The sequence below is a fragment of the Bactrocera latifrons genome, unplaced genomic scaffold, assembly GCF_001853355.1.
Source record: "Bactrocera latifrons isolate USDA-ARS-PBARC rearing strain unplaced genomic scaffold, ASM185335v1 scaffold_1, whole genome shotgun sequence".
Taxonomy (NCBI): Eukaryota; Metazoa; Arthropoda; class Insecta; order Diptera; family Tephritidae; genus Bactrocera; species Bactrocera latifrons.
In genome coordinates this window covers 5,177,940-5,194,695 of record NW_017534407.1, presented here as the reverse complement: position 1 = coordinate 5,194,695, position 16,756 = coordinate 5,177,940, and the positions used below count along the sequence as shown (strand labels likewise).

The following is a 16,756-nucleotide window of genomic DNA, read 5'->3' as shown; positions in this document are numbered from 1 at the left end:
TCTGACTGTTAATAATGATTCTCAAGCACCAATTCCTTTCTTTTATTAACGTGTTGATAATTAGTTCATGTTGATGGCCGTCCTGCACGTGGTTCATGCTCCGAGTCCTCGACCCTCTTTAAATAATTTGTACCAATCATACACAATTGCTTGCGACAAACAATTATCACTGAAGACCTTTTCCCTATAAGTATATATCTCGATTAGTTTCAAGTGATACAAACAACCGTTAGATGAACAAAACTATATCTGTATACATGCAAAGAGCGTTCCAAAGTAAACAGGACTTAAAAAAACAAAAAAAAAAATAAATAAACAAATGGGTTTTGCAAAATCAATTTATTTTATTCAAAATAGTCTCCGTCTGCTACAATACAGCTTTTTGCACGGTCCAAAAACATGTCGAGCGAGTGTTTTAGCTCGTTGGCCGGTATGGCCGCCAGTATGCCGGTGCAAGCCTTTTGAACGGCCTTTACCTCAATATAACGCTTTCCAAATGCATTTTTCCGAAAAGAAAGAAATCGCACGATGACATATCAGGAGAATACAGTGAGTGGTTAATGGTTAAAATGTGATTTTTGGTCAAATAATCGTCCTTCGGTCAAAATGTGATAAATCGATGTTTTGGAGATGTTCAATTCCATTTCCATGAATTTCAATGATGCATTAAATTTTGATTGGCCCACATTTTGATCGTCATTTATGTATGTATGTCCTCACGACCACTTTGAAAACGTTGAAACCGCACTCTGTTATGGGATAAGCAATTCATCGCCATAAACTTGTTTCGTCAATTGAAATGATTCGATAAAAGTTTTACCAATTTAAAACAAAATTTAATGTTGGTTCTTTGTTCGAGGCTCATTTTCACGCCGATAACACAAACATAATGACACTTAAAACGCAGTAACTTTACTTCCAATCTATGAAATGTCATGAAATTCTCACAGGTGGACAATCGAAAATGTAAAAATAATTTTCAAGTGTATTTCTTTTAAACGGTTTTTAACCTTTTTATGTCAGAAGCGTTTTAGTATATTGACAGCAAAGGTTACTTATAACGTTTATTATGATAACCTTATGAATGATATACTTACACACATACATATGTATACCTATTAGTAAATAAATATTTCCAACGCTAAAATTGTTATTTTTATATGTAAGTGTAACCCTACAAAATAATTTATCGTCGCATCAACTACCTCATCAGCACTCCAAAAATGTACACAAATGACAACACAACATACATACATACATAAGTACATAAGTCATCGATGAGCTCCCTTCAGGTGAAATAAACGTTGCGATCACCAAGTCAAAGCTTTCTTCAATGATGACTAGTCATAGCCTAAACTCTCGATGTGACTCATAGTTTATTTCAAAAGAAAATTGAAGAAATATAATGAATAATTTTAAATGTTTAGTTTGAACAAGTCTTGCTTTTTCTAATTAGCACTGATAATATATGTATGTATATATAAACAAACTTGATGTCAACCTCCACACTTATCAGTATTGCTTTCGAAATTGAAGTTTATTTACTTTAATTATACGCATAAATAAGTACGAGTGTAAATTTGCTTGCGTGTATATATGTATGTTTTTGAGCGTCTCACTGTTGTTACGCAAGAATGTGAAATTATCATTTTTTTGAAGAATTTTGTAGTTTATCAAAATATATGTATATGTTTTGTTTGTATGTAAAATATATACACCATATCCACCGATAATGGTTTTATTATATTTTTAATCATTTTACGTTTTTTCTGACTCCCTCAATGCTCAAGCTGAAAACTTGTAACCTAAAAATGTTTATGAAATGTATTCATTAAATACTCAAGGTCACTCTCAAATTTGAGGTTTGGAAATATTTGATTATATTTTTATTTTGAATTCAGCTAACCCTTTGTTTTTAAAAATGTGCAAGTGTTTATAAATGTATACGTATATATGTATGCATATACATACATATATTTACATATTTGTAATTTACATAAGCATCCAATAAAGTGTGTGCATTGCCGTCTAAGTCGGCGATTATCAGCTGATTGTCAGGCTGTTGTTATTTGTTTCTGAATGATTTAGTAGTTTTGGGCGAGGCATTTATCGGTTTCGAATTGAAACACATACATACATAAATTTGAATACATTAATTGTTGTTTTTTGCTCACATATACAAACCGCGGACCTTGATATTTTTTTATATAAGCCATCAGTTTAAAATAGAAAATTTATAAAAATAGCAAAGCGAATAAATGATGAAGCTTATTGGAATTACTTCATGATTTCAAATCATTTTTTGTTCTTGTTTTTTCTTTCAAATGGAATTGAGAAAACCTCTGTCATGTAGGATCATTCCTTGTTATACTCATAAATCGAATAAATGAAATTGAAATGTTTGAGTATATATGTATAAAATATATTAGGGAGGAATAAAAAACCTATGTTCTAAAAAATATTGAGTAATAAAAATAAATATAAAAAAACGCTTTTCAGTTACTTATGTTTTCATTATTATTGGAAAGAAAATTCAAATCTCAGAAGCTATTATTTAAAAAACGTTATAAAAAATTCTCGCCTCTTATAAAGGGTGATCTATTTCAACTACTACTTTTTTAAAGAAAAAACTTAGTAACTTCATATTTAATGGGGAATCATCATTCGAAAGAACGATTTCAAATATTCAAGACCTAAATCGAAACGCCATTATCCGTATAGACTTTAGACTTTACATATCACCGCAGGAGGAGCTCTAACACTGTGATATCACATGATCTCCAAAACGTGAAATTATTCTCTCAGTGAACCCAACGTCACCGAGATCACGAGCTTTAATTTCAAATAGTTGGTTATCGTGTCGCGATACCGGTTGCCGTTGAGGGATACGTTCTCACCGGCATCATTTTTAAAGAAAAAACCACGCCAAACCGTTATTTTTTCTCAATGAAATGGCAGCTTTTGAGTCTCTGCAGGTTTATCTTCGTCGCAAATGCGGTAATTTTGTTTTTTTACGTATCCATTGAGCCAGAAATATACCTCATCGCTGAACAAATTTTGCTCGAACTCGTTGGACCTTTTTGGAAATTTTCAAAACCCCGTAAAGCGAAGCGACGTCATTTGGGAAGGTCGCTTTCAATTTAAGATTTGGACTTAAAATGCCCCAAGTCGTTCCAAGCGTCAGTCCAGGTTGCTGCAAACGGCGCCGAATAGACTCTCCACGGTTTTCGTGTGGACTTTCAGCTATGCTTGCTATATTTTCAAAAAAACAGGCTATTGAAAAAAATACTTCTACTTGGATCACCCGTTACTATACATAAAATATTTTATTATTCAAAAAAAAAACAATATTTTACAGATAACCTCTCAGAAATCAAATTGAGAATTCTAAAATTTTTGAGTTTTTGAGATAAATTTTATTATAAGGAAGTTATTAGAGAATTCAAACTATAGTGTAGAGAGCTATAGTGTTCCGATATCGACAATTCCAACAAATGAGCAAATTCTTGGGCAGCAGAGGGTCGATATCTTAAAAACTGAGAACTTTAATGGTCGCCGAAAAAATTATGATAAGTTTCTAATTGAGAATTACTATTTTATCAAGCCTTTCAATTTCAATGAAGAGTTTAGTGAAATAACTGCTTAATAATTATTTTCCCAGCGGTGCAATGAACTGCTTTGTGGATTAATTTTGTCAGGCACTGTGCTTATGACCATATACATACAAACATATGTATGTATGTTAGTCGACAAATCAATAAATTGCGCAATCAAAATATCTCGCCGCCATGTTAGGCAAAGAAAGTGAAGCGAAAGAGCTGTTGCGCTTGCGCATAACGAATTACATTAGATTACATCACAACTCAGTACAACTTTACTTTTGTTTGGCGGACAATAAAATAAATGTGTTTATTCACTAATTTTTCAATGAACTCCTGTGCATATGTATTTGACAATATATACGTATATTTTTATAATATACATATGTAGATACATACATCCATACTCACATCAAGTATTTGAAAACGAAACATAAAACTGCAAGTGTGTGCGTATTGATTTTCTGCTGTTTCCGCAAAAGCTCAATTGTTCCCTTTGGATGCGCAACATTTTGACTCTTGTATGGTTTCCGAAGTGATTTGAAGTGTTCTTTCTGTAGCATTGCTCGCTTGTTTGTTTGTTTGTATGGTTGAGTGACTTGCCTTTACTGTCAACTTCTTTTGTTGTTTTTGTTCAATGTGTAGCTAACAATTTCCATTGTTATTGTTGTGGGTAGGTTATGTTGACTCTCGGTGGTCTATGCGCTGTAATATCTTTCTATCGTTAACTTTTATCTTATTGTTATTGTTGGTAATTGTTATTATTATGCTTTCTATAAACAATAATAAAATTGTTGTAAACAAATGGTTGTGGTGTGTAAACATTTACATGCACTCAAGTGTATACATTGGATACGAAGTGGGGTTAGCTCTTCTGAGAAATTCTTGTGGGGCTTATTTTTTTCATATAAAGTACATATATGTATGTTTGGAACTCGTCTGAAAAAAGTGCTCATGAGCTTTACAACTATATTTCAAGAGAATCGTGACAGTATCGAGACCCTATTGCGTCTTTGCTGCATAATCAATAAATATTTGTGATTCAGATTTCTTTGGATTAAAAAGTGATATAATTGAGCCATCAACTGTGACGATCGGGATAGTCTGGATCGATCCCATAGTCGGGAAAATTCTAAAAATCAATAAACATAATTGATTTCTTAGAATGAACTGTTCTTTGATAGGCCGTCGCACATCTCCAAATATATTATTCCGTTATGTCCCTTACGTAAGAGAAGGCTTCGTTTGCATTTACTATGAAATTTCCTCAAATCGTTTTATTTCGCTTATTTTAACGAGTGTTTTTTATTGCACATATAATAAAAGTAATACTATATATGTATGTGTTACCTATCGATTTATTTTACTAATATTATTTACCCCAATAATAATTTTATATTTTTTACTTTTCCAGCATCACAATATGAACCCGGCGGTTACTCGTTGCAGGCACAAAATCGCAAAGATGCCACCATGAACCAGCGTGACGGTATTATAAAATTCGAAAATGAGCGTATCAAAACACTGCAGGAAGAACGTCTACATATACAAAAGAAGACGTTTACAAAATGGATGAATTCATTTTTGATAAAAGTGAGTATGAGCGTTAACCTAACATTTATGTTACTAACATCTTCAAAAAATTAAGCCTCTTTTAATACCAAAAAATATATGAAAAGGATGAAGGTGGACCAAACTCTTGATTTTTAGTAATCTAAGCAAAACATTTTCTGAACTCCACTTTAAAGTATGACTGTAAAATATTTGATTTTTCAAATAAAATATTATAATAGTCATGGAACACTTAATCTTAATTTTTAGGAAAAACTTTGTTTTGAGAATTAACCTAATTTACGGCCCGCTGGATATTTGTAAAGATATACGTACATATGTCTACCACTTTATTAACAATATTATAAATATTATCCAAACGACAGCTGTAAAGATCCTGTAACAGCAGTAGGCCTGATAACATCCCTGTTCGATATTTTTAAAGCTCTTACGGACTTGTCTTTTTATATCTGATCTAATTTGTTTCATGATTTTACTATTTAATTTCCTTCTGGTCTCTTTATTATTGCACATTCTACATTATTCTATATATTTAGTATCGGATTTATCTCTAAAAAAGGGTTTTATTAAGTTTTCTATCAAGTTTGTAACACCTATTATATACTATATACTTATATAGCGCTTTAGCATCGGGTTTAGTGATCTATACCCTAATAATCGCGTAGGTACCCCCGGCGGGTACTTTCAGAGCTGGAGCATCGACTGCGGTATTCACCGTTTCCAATCCGCAAAGAACCATAAATCTTCCGCAGAACCTTTCTCTCGAAAACTCGTAACGTAACTCCTTAGCCTACTCAGTCGTAGTAGCATCAGTTGGAAATAGCTATTTTGCGTTGGATTTCGAGACTGACGTTGTAGACGAAATTATCTACAACTTCGATGTTATGACTGTCAACAGTGACGTGGGAGCCAAGTACCGAATGCGACGACTGTTTGTTTGATAACAAGAGATGATTAGTCTTGCCCTCGTTCACTACCAGACCCATTTGCTTCGCTCCCTTATCCAGTCTACGGAAAGCAGAACTAACGGCGCGGATATTGAGGCTAATGATATCAATATCATCGCCAGCTGTCCATTCTTATAGAAGATTGTACCTGTTCGATTAAGTTCTGCAGCTCGAATTATTTTCTCTAGCAACTCTAGAGTCGACTTTTCTGAAATCTTGTTTTGTATGGAACGGCTCGGAGAAATCCTTATCTAAAATCGAACTACTATAGCATATGTATACAAACTTATCAATCAAAATTAAGCACTTTTACGGAAAACTTTTTATTTAATGAGATATCTTCACAAGGTTTGGCACAGGTTATTGTCCATGGGACCCTTACAAGGAAAAGGTATCTTTATACCTTGTTATGTGTTTGTTTTTAGGAAGAAATTGTCCAATCGCCTTTTATTGAATGATACGCAAATAAATTGATAAGAGACTCCAGATCTGAGGCGCTGCACCCGAGGTTTGGTGTTCAGATCCTACTTCCTCATTCATAATTTTACCTCAAGATTTTAGTTTAGATACTATCAGCCCAATTTTAAATCGATCAAATTTGTTTAAAAAAAATATTTTTCATATTGTTAGGTAGTCAAAAAATGATTTCTAATCAAACTTCGACTTATTTTTTTATAATAAATAATAAATAAACAAATATGTATATACTGTACTGTGTATATGTACTGTCTAATCTCTTTCATATTTGATGTTTAGAAAGTTTCTTTTCTCACCACTCGCTGCTTTTTACTCGAAGGTAGCGAAATTCATATGTACAAACATAAGTTAATACTTACAACATAAACTGCTTGTTTGAGCATAAATCATAAATAAATTCATACATACATTAGGGTGTGTCAAATGTAATTTGGCTCTGAAAAATATGTTATAGACACCGCTCTCCAAGTATAAGCTCTTAAATGTTCCAGGAATGTCCTCTATCTTACAGTTTTTTATTTTTTTCATATTTTTAGATAGAAAAACTCAAATCTATTTTTAAACTATTCGAAAAAGTAGTAGTATTTTCGTATTTTCGTTTTTTACCCACCCTAACATACATACATATTCGTACTTAAGGAAATGTCTAAAAATATGTAAATGCGACACACGCCCTTAAAGAATCTTAAAGAGCTACCTAAATACCCAAAACAAATAAGATAATTAAATCATATTCATATATTTCATATTTTTGTTTGTGGCCTTTTTTCACAATCTCTAATAATGTGCGTTTGCGTGCATTTGTCTGTTGCAGGCAAAAATGGAGGTCGAAGACCTATTCACAGATCTAGCCGATGGCATCAAATTACTTAAGCTGCTGGAGATCATATCGTCAGAGAAACTGGGAAAGCCGAATAACGGTCGGATGCGTGTACATAAAATTGAAAATGTCAACAAGAGTCTGGCATTCTTGCACACGAAGGTAAGTAACTGTACAATTAAATACATAATATTATGTATCTATATAGTGCATATAGTATGTAAAGTGTGTAGTTTAAAGATACTTTAAGATACCATATATATAGTATTTGAAGAAACATATTTATACAAACAAACTTTGCAGTGAAATCGCCAACTCATTAACTAACAATTAGTATAAATCCAAAGACAAATTAGTCAAACTGTCTTTTTCATATTAGGGACTGCTATATTTTATTTATGGCTTAAACATTCGCAAGATTTCGGTCAGAAATATACCACTTTCATACCGAGCCAGTTCCGATACATTGACGACCATAATAACTGGATGGTGATTTTAATTTTAGAAATGTTTCTTAAGTAACTATTTGCAGTTAATTTATAAAGGTCAAAGTTTAAACCATTGGGGCCAGACTCGGCGTAACTACAGGCATGGTGTCACACAGGTACTTGAGCTTGTTAATGAACTCGAGTTAAGCTGGCAATGTGAACGAGAAAAATAGACCCACAAAGACCCCACACATCGTTTTCATTCCCCAATAAAGAAGATTGAGCTAACGGTTAGTTCCAACTGCTGAAACTACCTATTCATTGACGGATCAAAGGAGGATGCAGGGACATGAGCGAGCTTTTCTGTAGTAATTTATACACAGAAGTCCGCTTCAAATCAAATAACTACAATTAAGTCTTTCAGACCGAAATTGTGGGCATAACAGAGGGTGGACTTTCACTCTAACCAGCAAGTCTATAAACATTCTAGTGAATATTCAAGAGGCAATTAAAACTATCTCTGTTGTCTCATTGTGTTAAGTTATGCAAGCAGTTAATAACTCAACCGATTCGTGTCTTCTTTTACCAATTTGGCGACAATTCGAGATACCAAGCGTAGCCAGATCCTTCTCCACCTGATCTCTCTCTGTAACGGAGTGAAGAGCTTTCTCTGGACGACAAGACCTAGACAGCAAAAACTTTGCAGGATGTAGCCGCTGTCTTTTAATTCGGTGAACTATGTCAATGTCGTCGTATATCTCATACAGCTCATCGTTAAATCGTCATTGTCTATGTGCAAAGGACCATAAATCGTCCATGCCTCTGCACCATATAGCAGGACGAGAATAATGAGTGACCTGTAGAGTTTGGTCTTTGTTCGTCGAGAGAGGACTTTACTTCTCAATTGGCTACTCAGTCCGAAATAGCACCTGTTGGCAAAAAAAGGAAAAGAAGGAAATAAAAACACATCTCGAGACACAATTACCCTAATCCCCATTTCAGCACTATCAAGGGTAGTTTGAAGCAATGGATTCTAGAGCAACATTTCAGGTCTTATACCAAAAGTAATAGAGAGCACAAAGTTCCTTTGACGTTGTGTTGATGGTGGACAAACCAAAAAGCTCCTACTTCAAGGCAGAAGGCGGCTTAGTAACATTGTGAGTATCATCACAGGGAATCTACCCTTCAGATCCCACCTTCACAAAATGGGAAAATTGGATTCGGCTTGCGCGGAGGATGAAGAGACGTTAGAACTTTTTCTATGCAAATTCCAGCCTTCAGCAGTTGCGACGAGACATACACGTATGTATATAAATGTATACAAAGGCTTCCAATACTCTAACAGTTGCTGACTAAGTCTTAATTTGGTTACCACCCTGGAGTAATGATGATCTAAGTGCGGCCGCCTGCGGTCTGGTTATTAGGCGCCTCCCTTTTCAAACAACTAACAAAAAGTTCAAAGTCAGTTGCTTAGTTTCTGCAGAATTAACATGAAAGATTTCTGGTGGCACTATAAGATTCAAAAATTTCTTTTCCAAAGCCAACATTAGTTACACTGACAGTAATTAGAAATGTGTAAGCATGGTGAATTACAAATTCAATCTTGTGGAGAGGCTAAGTATACTAAAATCATAAAAATGCGGCGCGGTGTCGCAGTCAAATGCCGTGGTAATTGAATATTTTCTGGGAGTGCGCGAGTGCAACACAAATAGCTGAAGCATTGTGTAGCTCAACGCGACGAAAGATCGAGTTGGATGTAAACTTTCGAAAGAAAGGCAAATAAATAAATAGCTGAGACAATGTCAGAGACACATTGTGGCCAAATCAACAAATAAAAGTAAATTAAAGAAATGGCAAATTATGTGTAAGTGGCGCACACGTACGTACAATCTGCATATAGTATATACATACATCAAGACATACATTATATATTTATATATATATACATATATGTATATATAAGTTTGTATATATACATATGTATATACACACGCTGTGCATTGTTGTTTGGGGAAAGGCAACAAACAGCGCGCTTTAAAGCCTACAAAACAAGCAACGCACATTGAATGCAAGCGCAATCTCTGGTGTTAACTTTGGCGTGACAGCTGCGCGTGCGCGTGCGCATAGCACTTCTCCCAAATGCTGTTAAGTCTTCAAATGTTTAACATTGGTATATCAATGGACCCAAGCAATGAACTTGTATGCCACATGCCACGGTGTTGATCTTACATGCGGCAGTTTTCGTTTCTTTCATGATTGCCTACGGTAGAAAAGTCGCATCTTTAAAATGGAGAAGAAAGATGTTTTTTAATCTTGGTATTTTCAAGAAGAAATATAAGGGATATCATTTTATGTTAAGCGTTCGCCATAATGTTTCGTATGAAATTCCAACCGAGCTTCTTGCACGATCCAAGAGTTCATTGATGAACTTAATTCAATTTTTGACTATGAAGCTGCATCAAATCCAATCCAATCAAAGATCAGTGTTTATTGATGGTATCACGAATTCAATCGATGTCGGAAATTCGTCAAAAACCGGTTGTTGTTCTGAAAATGATTATCGCGAACAAACTGATATTGCAAGATTGTCACGTGATCAAACTAGGTCATAGATCAATCCAGGATTCGAAAAGTTATTTTAAAATCAATGGTTGTTCCGGAAACTATTGATGCTGTGCGTAAATTGACAATACACGATCTCATGTGACCTATCGTGAAATTGACGCAACTATGGACATTAGTGGGACTAGTATCGTGACAGCTAATGAATGGTGTATTTACACGTATGAGCCCAAAAGTAACAGCAGTTTCAAGATGAGCCGAATCCAACAAAAGTTGTTCGCAAACGAAACACCTTTAAGCAAATGGTTTGCTTTTTTGGAAAAGCTGAACATATCGCAACCATACCCTTGAAACAATGCAGAACAGTAAATTCTTAGTGGTATGCAACAATTTGTTTGCCGAAGACTAATCTTTACCACGACAACATTAGCTCTCAAACAACGCCAGAAACAACTGTAACTTTGAACATTTAAAACATCGATTTGATGAGTCATCCTCCGTATAGTCCTTAATTGACTTCTTTTTATTCCCGTTCCTATAAAACATATCAAAGAGACCAACATTTTTCAAAACCTGAAGAAGCGGTTGATTCATTCAAAAAGGATTTCTTTGGAGGCACAGCAATCAGAGTGGCAAAAGAGCTTCGCCAATTGGTTAAGACACGTACAAGGGTGTAAAGCTCTTAATGAAGAATGTTTTGAAAAACAATAAAGCGATTTTCGATAATTAAAATTTGTTCCTGTTTTCGAATCCCGAAATATAAAAGGCAATCTACGTGACAGCTATGAAACAGAACAGCTCCGAAAAAAGTATTGCCTCATTATAAATCATTCAAAAATTAAATTCATTACACACATTACCGAAGCGATTTCTGCTAAGTGCTTGAACGACAGGCTTGAGGAAAGCTCCATATTTCCTCAAGACGCCATCCAAGTGTTTACGGTCTCAAACAAATAGACTTCCCAAAATAATTTGCACTAAGCAATTTTTTTCGGAATATAAAGCACCACACAAAAAAGAGTGGTTTTTGTGGACTGATCTAACCTAATTTAGTTTTGACTAACTTAACCTAAATACCTCGTTTTTCGCTTTTCTAGCTTTGCGTTCTATTTCTATTTTCCATGCGTTTGAGTGATAGAAAAATTGTCTAATGAACTTAAAACGGTTTAACGGTTTATAGACGTCAATAAAGAGTATTTAAACTGGAAATGTCATCAGCCAATTATTGAATTATTTTGCAGCAGACATGTTTTTAACTTTTCCGGAATCAAGTTCTTGCATTGATATAGTCGATATAGATTAAAGCCGGTCGGTTTTTTTCTATAAAACCGCATATGGGTTCTGATCAACTAAACCAAAAGCAAAACCGGTTTCAAACTAGCGATTTTTAAGGCAATGTTTAAAAAATCTAAATAATCGGTTGTAAGGGAGATATGTGATACAGTTGTCCGATTTCGAATGAACAATGAAATCAAAATGTTCCTACGTGTGGCATTTTGCTCGGATATCGCAAAAATCAAATTTGTATAATCTCTAAAAAACTTCGCCCTAAAATTCGCTGGCTCGAAAACGGTTTTAGACCCATAATCTCTTAGGCAAAGATGTTCACAATGATCCGAAGAATATTTCTCGCAAAGGTGATATTGCCGTTTTCTGGGCTCTCTGTAAATCGACGCGCTCTAATATGCATATTGATAAATAGTTCCATATTGATGCTTTCAAGACGTAAACCTACCAAAATAGGTTCAGATTTTCATATGAGCGATTGTAGGGAGGTGGCAAATACCTTATAACTTCTACATAGCATTATTTATTTAAGCATAGAACTGCATCGAAAGAACTAGTTGCACACTAGTTTGAAGGCAGCGCGATTTATAGTACGTGTGGTACATGCATGCTGCATATTCACGGTTGCCCCATTAAAGTTGGCTTGAGGCAGTGGCGCGTAGCATGCGACACACTTCTTGCGTGGGGGAGCCACTTAATCGACACACACACACATATGCACCTCGCTTTATTTTCTTTTGCTGCTGCACACAGCAGTTGTTGCTCGCCAATTGGGTGTGTATGAGGGTTTGTATGAGGGTGTCGCCCCAATTTGTGCTGCGCTGTCTTGCAACGGATTTTTTACTTAACTTAATCTAATTAAAACACGGTTTCGATTCGATTCGCGTTTATTGCCGTGTGCTGAGACATTTCGCCGGTTAGCAGTTCAAGTAGCGTAGAGGGTAAAAGTGGGTACGTGCACAAATAGATATGACGATATGCATGAATAAATATGTATATACATACATACATACTATATGTAAATATAATTTTTTTCCTATTATTAACTGTCGCAATTTGTTATCAAAGCAGATAGTAGGATTTTGTATGTGTGTGTATGCTTAAACCTGCATGCAATTGTTCACACACATACAGTAAATTTGCATGAGTATATACTCATGATATTGTATGTAGTGAAAGTTTTTTTCACCTAACGGTTCGTGCATGTATCCGCTGTGTATCACGCTTGCCTTTATGTCTTTTCGGCTGTCTTCTAGCTGTCAACAGCAAGGTGCACCACACCGCTGTCACGTAAGTTTTCACTTTGCATCATTTGCCGCTCATATTTGTATTCATCAAATGTGTGCATTGCATGTACGCATACATACATACATACATAGTAAATATATCTAAAGATATCTACAAATACCGTGTATTATCAGGAAAGTATTACCAGAAAGTTTTACTTTCAGAAATGAATGAATTGTACATCCAAAGCAAGCGCTATAATTTTTGTGTGAACTACAAGCTATGTAGTCAATTGTAGGGCTTGGATTTCAATTGAAATGTTACCTAATGAACATGTTTATTTATGATCGGTTTCTCAATTTTCCGAATCTAAAGTTAATTGAAACAATCAACAACAAAGACGGTAGAAATATATCTAATTAAATTCACAGTTAAATAATCATTATGTGCTCAATTATTGTTTCAATACTTTTTTAATAAAAATTAAATATGAATAATTCAACATAGATCCATTTAGTGGTGTATTTTTAAACACAGAGGCAACTCTTTCGATGTATTGTTGATTTAATCAAAAAAGTAAAGTACCATATCGCAGCTCCGAAGTGGCTTAGAATATTATTTTTTGATTTTGGGTCAAATGTCGTTCAGATTCATAACCAAATCAAAATTCTCGGCATTCGAAATAAGTTTCCGATTCGCAAAAACGGTCTCATTTTCATTTACATCTAGTATAGGAATACCATAAGACTCGTAAACACAGAAATTTATGTTTTTTTCTTAGTTTCTTTGGAAAAATACGACCTGAAAGTTGGGAAAAACAGCATCTTGATAATTGCTTTACGTCATTACGTTAATGAATCGTCGACTGTTAGTTTCCAGATTCTTAGCTTTATTTTGTAGACAACGCTTACGCGGTTATAGTCGAATTGACAATAGCTGGACAGTCGTTCTTCCTTTTCGCTCTTTGGTGCCAATTGGAGATCCCAAGTGTGGCCAAGTCCTTGAAGGTCTTCCTCTTATCTGCTTCCCCCGGCGGATACTGCGTCGAATACCCTCAGAGCTGGAGTGTGTTCATCCATTCGGACGAAGCCGGCTGTTTCTTAATTCGCTGAACTATGCCAATGCCGTCTCATACAAATCATTGTTCTATCGAGTGCGGTATTCGCGGTTGCCAATACGCAAAAGACCATAAATTTTTCGCAGAACCTTTCTCTCATCAGGTGTTGTCATCGTCCATGCCTTTGCACCACATAGCAGGGCGAGAATAATGATTAACTTTTAGAGTTCGGTCTTTGTTTGTCGAGAGAGAACTTTACTTCTCAATTTCGTGGTACGTCCGGAGTAGCACCTGTTGGCAAGAGTTATTCTGCGTTAGATATTGAGGCTAATACTGTGGTTAGTGTTAATGCCGGTTTTTAAATAGCCGAAATTATCTACGACTTTAATAAATTGTACGAGTATTCTTAATAAACCTCACTTTTTCTGAGAAATGATATACATAGCTTACATTTAAATAAAATATGAATTCAAATTATAAATGTACAATTTTATTAAACTAAACTGTTCCATCATATGTCTATACATAGTTATTACCATATTATTTATCTGTACTAATTTATACAAACATTTTGTTTTTTTTTTTCAGGTTCGTTTAGAATCGATCGGTGCTGAGGACATTGTCGACGGCAATCCCAGATTGATTTTAGGTTTGATCTGGACCATCATTTTGCGGTTTCAAATACAGGAAATTGAAATTGACGTGGTTAGTGTTCACTTGCGTACAAATTGTATTTACTTTTACATTTATTTCCATATCTTAAACATATTTAATGTACATTTCCCACCACAGGATGAAGAGAATGAATCATCCGAGAAGCGTTCGGCCAAGGATGCGCTGCTGCTTTGGTGTCAGCGTAAAACGCATGGCTACCCTGGTGTCAACATACAAGATTTCACATCGTCCTGGCGTTCAGGTCTGGGCTTTAATGCGCTTATACATTCACATCGTCCCGATCTTTTCGAGTACAGCACAATTGTCAATTCGAAGAACTCAAATATTGACAATCTAAATCATGCCTTCGATATGGCCGCGTCGGAGCTGGGTATACCAAGGTAGGTGTGCGTTCAAACAGATGCGAATTTTTAATTTTTATTTATTTTATTTTTTTACAGTTTATTGGATGCCGAAGATGTTGACTCGGCGCGTCCCGACGAAAAGTCCATCTTGACCTACGTGGCTTCCTACTATCACACATTTGCTCGCATGAAGAACGAACAAAAGAGCGGCAAACGCATTGCCAATGTAAGTTGAAAGCATCCATTCATAGCTCAGCGACTGACTCAGCTCATAAGCAATGCATACATATATTGAAACTCTATCCTTTCCTGTGTGCATTGTTTTGCTGCACAACAGCTCTGGGCGTAACCCAATACCAATGCAACAAATGTAATAATTAAAAGGTTTTACGCTCTACTTGTTGCCGCTGTGAGGTTCAATGACTAGCCCACAGTGTGTGCATCAGCTACGTTACTATATGTATATATGTATATATGTAAGCGACTTTGAGTTTAACGCATTTTATTGACATTTGTGAGACGTCACAGCACTTTTGCTCAAACAAACAGTTGTTAGCGCATATTTGTTCAATGAGTTTGGATGCCAGTTGTTTGCAGACTGCTTTATGAATAATAAATAATTTATGAGGCTACAATTTTAAATTAAAAAAAAAAATTTTTTTTTAAGATTGTGGGACAATTGATGGATGCTGACCGCAAGAAAATCTACTACGAACGTCTCACTACAAATTTGCTGAGTTGGATTAGACAAAAAACATTGGAACTGCAGCAGCGAGATTTCCCCAACTCATTGGAGGGCATACAACGTGAATTACTGGCATTCAAAGAATATCGCACGATCGAGAAACCGCCAAAGTAAGTTGAATAAACATAAGGAAATACCGTTTTATAGCACAATGAAAAATTAAAAAAAAAAATCGTCCTATTATAAAGGGTAATCCATTTCAAAGTTTCCTACTGTTTTAAATAAAAAACGCAGAAGCTTCAAATTTAATGGGAAATACTTATTATCATTTGAAAGAACATTCTTTACTATTTATTATTTGAAGATTATCTCTTTCAAATGTTTGCCGGGTCTACCGCTCAGATGGTCTATCCGTTGCCTCCAATTTTCCATTATTAGAGCATTTCAACTGGTAACTGGCAAATGACACGCGTGATATTTTGCTCCAAGCCCTGAATCGATGCTGGATTGTCCGATTTAGACTCTACATATCCCCTCAGAAAAATGTTTAACGGTGTGATATCACACGATCCTGGTAGCCAATCGACAGGCCCAAAGCATAAGTATTTCTATGATGAATTGCCGAACAATACTGAACAAAAATAACATATCAACTTGAAACAACTCACGCGTGATCTGTTTAAAAAAGGTATTGAAAAAAGTTTATACTTATATACCTCATATGGTCTTCGACGTTTCCTTCTGGGTATTACAAACTCCGTAACAAACCATATATACCCCATTCAGAAAATAACGAACCGAACATTAACGAGTTATAAATCTCAATATTTAAACTTAGGAAACAAAGAAAACAAAAATTTTGACACAAGATCTCAAATGGAATGTCCGCCATATGTAATTTCGACTGGTTATATAGTCTTATTCCTGGATTTATCTTGAAAAGCTCCATAATTGCATAAATACTAATTTCCGATACTGAAATTATTGGATTTTAAAACTGTTCCGTTAAGCAGTAGCTTTCAAGAATTCTTTTTTACTTTCATACAACCACTTCGAATTGGTTATTGAAATGGAAA

At 35.0% G+C, this 16,756-nt stretch overlaps 1 protein-coding gene across 8 annotated transcripts in view; it reads left to right on the top strand.

Annotated features, from left to right (window-relative positions):
• Positions 1–16,756, top strand: part of LOC108978942 (spectrin beta chain, non-erythrocytic 1) — an 87,295-nt gene that overhangs the window by 55,430 nt on the left and 15,109 nt on the right. For all 8 annotated transcript variants that reach the window (XM_018949505.1, XM_018949490.1, XM_018949497.1 and 5 more), the window contains 6 exons: positions 5,014–5,192; positions 7,410–7,577; positions 14,565–14,681; positions 14,769–15,031; positions 15,092–15,221; positions 15,663–15,850. In XM_018949505.1, the coding sequence (XP_018805050.1) occupies positions 5,073–5,192; positions 7,410–7,577; positions 14,565–14,681; positions 14,769–15,031; positions 15,092–15,221; positions 15,663–15,850 (986 nt within the window). In that variant the 5' untranslated portion in view covers positions 5,014–5,072. The remainder of the gene's footprint in view (positions 1–5,013; positions 5,193–7,409; positions 7,578–14,564; positions 14,682–14,768; positions 15,032–15,091; positions 15,222–15,662; positions 15,851–16,756) is intronic.